General features: G+C 35.4%; 1 protein-coding gene across 1 annotated transcript; it reads right to left on the bottom strand.

Annotated features, from left to right (window-relative positions):
* Nucleotides 1-530: 530 nt before the first annotated feature.
* Nucleotides 531-8,229, bottom strand: LOC306845794 (otolith matrix protein 1-like; the record flags this gene model as incomplete). The annotated part of the gene is made up of 9 exons (XM_079378776.1): nucleotides 531-640; nucleotides 3,614-3,785; nucleotides 5,043-5,227; nucleotides 5,675-5,742; nucleotides 6,424-6,598; nucleotides 6,794-6,979; nucleotides 7,081-7,183; nucleotides 7,440-7,576; nucleotides 8,151-8,229. 9 exons carry the CDS (start codon nucleotides 8,227-8,229, stop codon nucleotides 531-533), a joined length of 1,215 nt encoding a protein of 404 aa, XP_079234902.1.
* Nucleotides 8,230-8,824: the final 595 nt, after the last annotated feature.

Raw genomic sequence — 8,824 nt, 5'->3', positions numbered from 1 at the left:
AAACAAGATGTCCCTTGTTCTTCCTTCACAACAAGGCATGAAGTCGCTTTCCAAAACCTTTACCTTCTCTTTTGGAATGAGCTGCCAACCTCTTCCCAAACTGCTGAAGCCAGCAGCTGAAGACAACTTTTCTGCCAGAACCACTCCACATCCCAATGCACTTGCCAAAAAAAAAAACTTTTGCATTTCTTCTCTGTTCTTGTTTTCTAACATTATAATAAATGTGGAATTGTATACTGTGAATATTAGCTTTGTGATGTATTGCTAATGCTCTTCTATTGTAAGTCGCTTTGGATAAAAGTATCTACTAAATGCACAAATGCAAAATCTACAGCAACTTTCTTCGAAAACTAAAGACTTCTCAATTGCAACAGAATCATTGTCCATGTAAACGCCCCTTTAGGCTTCCCTGCGTCATTGACAATAAGCAATGCAAGTTTTGACACAAGTATTAAATGTCTGCAGGGTTAATAGGGGATGTATACTCGCAGAAAGCCGCATACAAATGGATTAAAAGGCTTCAGACTTCATTAACTTGTGTCTGTGTTAATGGCATACGCTGCAGTCACAGCAGTGGTGATGGCTGGCTCATCTTGCACTGCTGCTGGTGAGTGTCGTCTACATCTCAGATTAATGAAGCCTGTGTTCATAAACAGATACACTCAATGTGCGAGCTGTAGGACCATCTGGTACCATTAAAACTTTCTTCTTGAAACATAAAAATACTTTTCCCGTCTCTTGTTTCATTGGCCGATAAATGTTTTTGTTTGACACGCAGTGTGGCAATTGAAACCTGGACATTTTTACTGATGCACTGATGGCTTAATAGGAGGTTTCTGAAGCAGCAGAATGTAGTGCCACAGAGCCTGAGAGAGCCAAGATAATTAAACTTGTATTCAAGATAAATAAATTATGAGACATTCACTGAAAACACAGAGATAGTCAATAATTAGATATGTGAGCATACAAATTTCAGACAAACATTTTCAAGGACATTGGCACAAAATCCTCAATTAACCTGCAATCTCAATTACTAATGTTCATTAGCAATGTCATAGACAGCTCATTATGAATTCATGCGAGACGATATTGTCATTAATAATACATTAGCATTCACACACTAGTGTATACGCCTCAGCATTTATGTAGACTATTGGATACAATCATCTGAGTCATTGGTGTTGATGTTGGCTTAAATGTAAAAATGAGGATTGCAAATGTTTTTCAACATAGATTTTTATTAATAAGAGAAGGTTCTGTAAATCTAAGAGTGACAAGACTATTTACACTGAAGTTCAAGTTGGTAATTTGTTATCCTGAAGTTAAAGCACCTGTTATGTAACAACCAACCATAAGTCTGTCCACCTTTAAACGTTTTATGTCCTGTTGCTTTGTTTATATATTTTGAACGTATTCATTTTTAATTCCTTGATATCTGCACACCACTAGTTCAGATATACAAAGAATATGAGATATTCATGTTAAAAGCTTTGATCAAACTTAAGTCAGAAACATACTGTGTGCAAGTACACAAACTCCGATGCAAATGAATATGGACACTGCAAAAAATTATTTTTGTCTTGTTTTCCATTACAAATCTAAACTTTCCAAAATCAAGATACTATAAATGACTTAAGTGTCATTTTCTGAAAAAAAAATTAAATAAAAATTAAGTGAGTTTATGCTTAAAACAAGAAGAAATATCTGCCAATGGTTTAAGAAAAATAAACTTGTTTTCTCTTTGAATTAACTTTATTTTTCTTACCCCGCTGGCAGATATTTTCCTTGTTTTAAGATTAAACACACTTAATTTTGATAATTGTTTTAGAAAACAAGACTGAATATCTTAAGTAATTTTCCTTTTCAGGTAAATGCAATTTGATTTGGGAATTTGTTTATATTTTTGTTATGGAAAAAGGAAAAAAGTGTATCCGAATGTGTTTTCTTGCATTCTGGCAGTAATAATTCTCAGTATCCAAAGGGACGATTGTTAACTTTCAATGTCTGTGCCATTAAAACAGATGTAATATTAATCAGGTATGTAACATTAGTTGATCTGAAAGAAAAAAAAAATGCTGTAGAAGAAATATTTTGTTGCTAAAGCACACAAAACATTTTTTAGCTGTTTAACTAAAAGCATTTGCTTTCATGTACTTGCATAAAGTATGCTTTGTCCCTGAACGCAGAGTGTGTATTTTGTACTCAGAAACCTTTGCATCCCTCGGTTGGTTTGTCATGAATTTACTTGGATTTACTAAGGCAGAATTCCTTCATGATTTGTGGTGTGTTCCCCTGCAGTCCTTTTCTGCATAGAAGTTTAGATCTTTTTGTGTTTTTGTATTTTTCACATGGCAGGAACTTGGCAGAGACTCAAAGAGGTGTAATATCAAGTAAATGTGATATATGAAGCATACAAACACTGTGAGAACAGAACAGTAATAGCAGTACTACAAAGCACAGGCGAGAGCTGGCATTCAGCCCATATACGACAATAGTTAGTGTGAGAAGGATGGAGGGGAGATCTATAGTTTCCTCTTTCCTCATCAGATCAACACAAACCTGTAATGTAAGAGAGAGGAAAGAAGTTAATTCATGCGTGCAATGCAGAGGGTTTTATAACATTATCTGCAATATGGACTTGAACATTTTAAAAGAATAAACTAAAGTAACACACTGTGTCTTTGTTCACCATTTTGAAGAACTGCACATGATATGATACACTACTGTTCAAAAGTTTGGGGTCGGTAGGAAAAAACAGTAATATTGTGAAATATTATTACAATTTAAAGTAAATATTTTCCAATTTAATATATTTTATAATGTAATATATTCCTTTGATGCAAAGCTGCATTTTCAGAAGTCATTACTCCAGTTTACAGTGTCACATGATCCTTTAGAAATTATTCTAATATGAAGATTTGGAACTCAATGTTGATTTCAACAATTATAATTTTTAAAACTTAATATTTTTGTGAAAACCGAGATGCATTTTCCAGGATCCTTTGATGAATAGAACGCTCAAAAAACAGCATATATTTCATTTAGAAATGTTTTGTAACAATGTAAAAGTTTTTACTGTCACTATCAATCAATTTAATACATCCTTTCTGAATAAAAGTACTTGTTTATTTCACAAATAAATGAATCTGAGTAGGTAGTGTTTCTGTATCTGTAATGTTCCTTTCCTTGTATACTGTTTTCAATAAAGAAAATAATTTAAAACAGGCAGAATAATTTAAAGTTTTAGTTATTAATTTGTATATATCCATACAAAATAATCTAAGAACAAATCATGGTGCACTGGTGCATAACATGCCTTGTAAATATGCTTTCAGAACTCAAAACCTCAGTCTGAAAAAGATCATTTATACATTTACATTAGTCTTAGGTGAAGTAACAAAATAAAATGATTATTGTACATTATTTGGTACTGTGCCCTTAATGGCCAAGTACATTTTGACAGTTTTTTGATGCACATTCACTAAGAAGACCCTTAATGAACAAAATTAATTATAAAAATTCTGATTTGAACAATGTAAGCCCCTAAATAATAATTTCCAATATTGATATTTGCATAATACAATAACCGCATAACAGCTCTGCTCCATTGTACCTTCACACTCAAAAGCCTTCAGTATGGTGGTGTAACTCGGCCCCAACCAGGAAGTGTAGGTCCCCATAACACGCAGCAGCTTTTTAGTGGAATCGCTGAACAGCACATCAGGCTGCCCATAATTCACCGAGCTGAACAGAGAGAATCCTTCAGTGGCATTAGCAAATGCATTCTAGAAGACAGAAACGAGTAAAACAAAATAAGAAAAAGAGAAAATGCAATCAAACAGAATTTCTGGAATACTCAAACAAGGAAAAGGGCTGAGGGTGGGTGTTAGTTTGAAATATGTATATGCATATTTAGGTTCATTTGCAAATATTGGATCTTCTCAACAATCTTTGCTCATATCTTGCACCGTGCTTTACTCAGGATGTGTGTATGCGCTAGTCTTGCTTTCATAACAGAGCTCACTGTAGTGTCATCCTCCCCTAATGACACACTGTAATGTGAGACGGTGTCTTGTGGAAATCAATGATCACCACAGGGCTCAGGCTGGATGTATTGAACGCATAAGTCAGCCTGATGTAATCTGTGTAATACTCGAGACGTTCAGAGATACCTCTGTTAATATAGGTTTTGGCAGGGTTCGATTAATCATACCGTTGACCGCTAATGTGCAGGAACAACACTTCCAATGAGAATTTCAAGCTCTGTATTGAACAAAGGGGATTTCAGATTTTTTCTTTTTACAGTTTTTATATTATTTCACAGATAATGCAATAAAAATGTGAATCAAACCTGATATCCAAAGACAGTGAAACTGTCTGGCAGTATGATGTTAATGTGTGTGTGTGTGCGTGCATGCAGTACAATGTGGTCCAAAAGTCTGAGACTACTAGTTATAATGTTTGCATCTGACATTTTTCTGATTTAATACAATTTTTTCTTCATTCAAATAATAAGCATTAAATTTGAGTCAAATGTTTTATTGAATTTTTTTTATTATTAGTAATATGCATTGCTAAGAACTTAATTTGGACAACTTTAAAGGCGATTTTCTCAATATTTAGATTTTTTTTTTTGCACCCATACATCAATGGAAAGCTTATTTATTCAGCTTTCAGATTATGTATAAATCTCAATTTCCAAAAATTGACCCTCATGACTGGTTTTGTGGTCCAGGGTCACATAAATTAGATAATTTATATAATATATATATATAATATATTATTATAAAGCCTAAATTATATCTAAACTTTCATTTTGGGTGAACTATACACAATACATATTGTCACTATCCACAATACTGTACATATTGTTGCATCTTTGTATCATGATATATTTTGACAATGTATTGTTGCACCCCTATTTCACATCATACCTTTCATTTACTTTTTTTCCCTAGGTTTAAGTGCAAAAAATCCTGGATTTTCTGACTGTTCTCAGATTTTGGGCTCCAATGTGTGACTGTGTGGCTGTTTCTCCTGACCTGCACACGTTCCAAGAACTTGTAAACGCGGCATTTGTCCTCCAAACGCACTACCACAGCGTTGGTTGGCACCACAGCCAGGTGGCAGCTCTCGTGTTGGAACAGGTCAGCGTCTCTCCCGTCAGGACACAAGAGCTTCAAGTCCTCCTGCTCCAGGTCCAGCGCCCAGGACTCCTGGTTCTTGCCTTACATGAATAATAAGCCAGACAAAGGTTTTTTATAGGCAGCGACAACTTCTAAAACAGAAGGCATGATGCAACATTTGTCTGATGAAACTTTTAAATATAAAATTAAAGCTTGCAAGTCAAGCAGGCTTTCATAAAACAAAAAATATCTCTATGAAACTAGCATCTGTAATCCCTGAACTTGGCTAACAGGGTGTACTAAGATTAAACAAGGGTTTCACAGATCCCAGCAGGCACACAAAGAGATGCATTGTTGTGAAATGCTGCCCCCCTGTGTCTATCAGCCAGTGAAACATGATACAGATCATGAAGTGAAGGCTACAATTGTCCTCCTTCAGTCCCTTCAAAAATTCCATTTAATAAGAAACCAACTTGAAATTCATACTGCATCTGGACATTTTTTGCTCTCATGTTTAACTAGCTCTTCTTACACCTTGCACTACTTACCCTGCATGTTGTCGAAGACTGTAGTGTGCTTAACAAAAGCAACATCCCCAAGATTCTCTGCCACACACCTGTATGTTTTAAATAATAATACACATAAAATATATACACTACCATTGAAAAGTTTTTTTACATAAATGTGGGTACATTTTTTTTTACATAAATGTGTACTTTTATTGCGTAAGGACACATTAAATGAATCAAAATTGACATTTATAATGTTACAAAATATTTCCTTTTCAAACTTTCTGTTCATAAAAAATACTGAAAAACACTAATTCTACACTTCCCACTCTTAATTAAGCAGCCCAACCATTTTCAACTAATAATAATCCGTTTCTTAAACCCTAAATCAGCATATTAGGATGATTTCTGAAGGATCTTGTAACACAGAAGACTGGGGTAATGGCTGCTGAACAAAAGAAGCTTTGCTATTACAGAAAAAAAGGTACATTTAAAATATATTGAAACAGAAAACTGTTATTTGAAACTGTAATAATATTTCACAATACTACTGTTTTTGATTAAATTAATGGAGCCTTGGTAAATGTTCTTTCAAAAACTTTTCAATAAATCATACTCACCCCAAACTTTTAAATGGTAATGTATTATTGTACATATATACATAGATTTTTTTTTGTCCCAAACCCAATAAGCAATCCAATATTCTTGCTACACAAAACACATTCATATTTTGAAAAATGATTCCACTAAAACATATGCATTCTCTCACATCTCTGATCATACAGCACCTAAGAGCTCCAGCCTCCCCGAAATGCCGTTCCCGAGGGTTGTTGGCGCAGATGTGGCGGTCGTTCTCGTCCCCAATGCAGGCCTCACACAGGTTCCTTGGGTTGTTTCCTTTGGGATCATGTTCTGGGTCCTTCACTCCTGGGACACAGCTGTAGCCGAAGAAATCTCCTACCGCTGGAAACCATAGGGAGATGGATATAGCTTTTTAAATGGCTGCCAAAAGGTGCAATTACATTCTCAATTTGCATCTGAACCAGTTTTAACCGCTTACATTTAAAACAAATGAAAGCATTACTTAGTTAAACCAGGTGTCAAAGGCTTTGTAATCTATCAAGTAATGACATGAGCCACATAATGCAGTGATCTCACCATGGGGAAAGTTGCACTGCTCATCCACGCTGATCTGAGATGTGTTGACCAAGAAGCCGATGGGGACAGTCCAGCCCACTGTAGTCCGCATCCCTGGGTGACAAGAACTGCGTTCGTGCATCTCCAGCATTGACAGGTCGCTGGATGATGTCCGTGCCAGTGCAACCACGTAATAATTAATGCCATCTGTGTCAGACACAAAACATAAAGACACGTGAACACACATTGACGTCAGATTATCAGATCTCTGACTGGTGTTCTAATGATTTTAGTTTAAGCATACTCACCCACACCGTTATAAGACTCTCCCACAGCCACATCTAAGCCATAGCAAAACCCAGCTGTGTAGATCTCATCAGCATACATAGTAGAGGCATCTGCAGTGCCATTCTGTTTACATCACAGACAAATTATACTAAACCATATCCTGAGAAATTTCCATCATTTTTGATGTAATGGAAAAGCAAAACATATCAAGCATTTTGTAAGATTGAATAATCAGTTGAGAAGTTGAGTGAGTGCAAGAAAAGCAAAGGAGGAGCAAAAAATAGGACAATTGTACGGCTCAATCTAAAATCTATGAGCCTGTAATTTCCATGCACCATATCTGATTTTATTTGCCTCTTGGGAAGCAATTTTCTACAACCTTTATTTGCTTCATGCAGTCAGTGGGATTTTGGCCCCTCACACACAGGAGTTGTCCACGGATGTTCCTGGCTGTGGCATTACCAGCTAGATCCAAACATTTTTGCTCTTCGGCATCAGATACTGTGCACCACCTGACTGCAAAGAAAATTTGATTTTCATTCAAAATGTGTACTTTTCCAAAGAGTGACAATCATCAAATACATTTCAGGATAAGTATTTCTTAACCGCACCAGGATACCAGTCAAAATGTTTACTCACATTTCTTTTCTTTTTTTACACATTTTATAATAATAGTAAAGTAAACCCAAATTGTTTGTACAAATTGATTGTAAAGGCAAACAGTATTGAATGAATGCTGGATGTTCTTTTCCATTTTATTCCATAAAATAAAATAAAAAATCTCTAAATGAAACAAAATAAAACCAATTAAAGTAACAGTTCAAGTAATAAATGAAGTAAAATAATATAATAAAATAATACTGAATGAAAATCCATCATTTATATTTGCCTACAAAAATATTCTCAATCATTTAAGCATAAACTTTTAGATTAAAATATGAGAAACATAAATTCAGTGAAGTGTGTATATAAAGTTCCCCTAGTTCATTCTGATCTCAAATGAATCAAGTGTAAAAAGCCAATCCGAATTTTATAATCAGATAATGTCATATAAGCCCGAAAAGCTAAAACATATAAATATTGTACTTACTAATGTTGTTTTCGGTGGACATAGAAACCAGAACAAGTACAAGCAGAACCACAGCAAGGTGTCCTCCTGGATGATCCATGCTGACTTTGAACAGTAACCTTCCGAATGGGCTCAGACTCACAAGGGTGGTGTGGGAAGTAAAGTAAAAGAAAAAAAGTAAAAAGTAAAAAGACAGAAAAAAAGGCTTGGGGCTCATATTGCTCCCTTTCTAGGGTACCCAGAAGTCTCAGAAACCAAGAGGGGAGGGAGAAACTTTCCATTAGGTCTTTACCGAAGTTTCTCTGCCTTTTTTTTTTCTTTAAGATCTAACATTGTTAGTTTATTTTCCACTTATCCGATCACGATGGGCATCTAGTGTTTCTTTTCCTTATCCAATGGGACCTCATGGCATGCAAGCTTTTGCACACTTCACTGCACCTGGCACCGGACAGGTCAGATCATTTCTGAGGTTATAGTTAAGTAAGATACAATAGCTTTTTGTGGACAGCTACTAAAGCCCCTCAAGATTAAACCAAAGGTCCGAAACAAGCCAAGTTTGATTGGAGATATGGATGAAGGGGCAACAGGACATTCTTTTGTGCCACTATGCAATTGAGGAAGCATATAGGTCACTTGATACCTACTCTGCATCCTAATTCTCATGTCACCTTCCCCATAATCAATGCTTTATTAAA

This window comes from Barbus barbus (assembly GCF_936440315.1).
Source record: "Barbus barbus genome assembly, chromosome: 26".
Taxonomy (NCBI): domain Eukaryota; kingdom Metazoa; phylum Chordata; class Actinopteri; order Cypriniformes; family Cyprinidae; genus Barbus; species Barbus barbus.
This window is presented reverse-complemented; position numbering and strand designations above follow the sequence as displayed.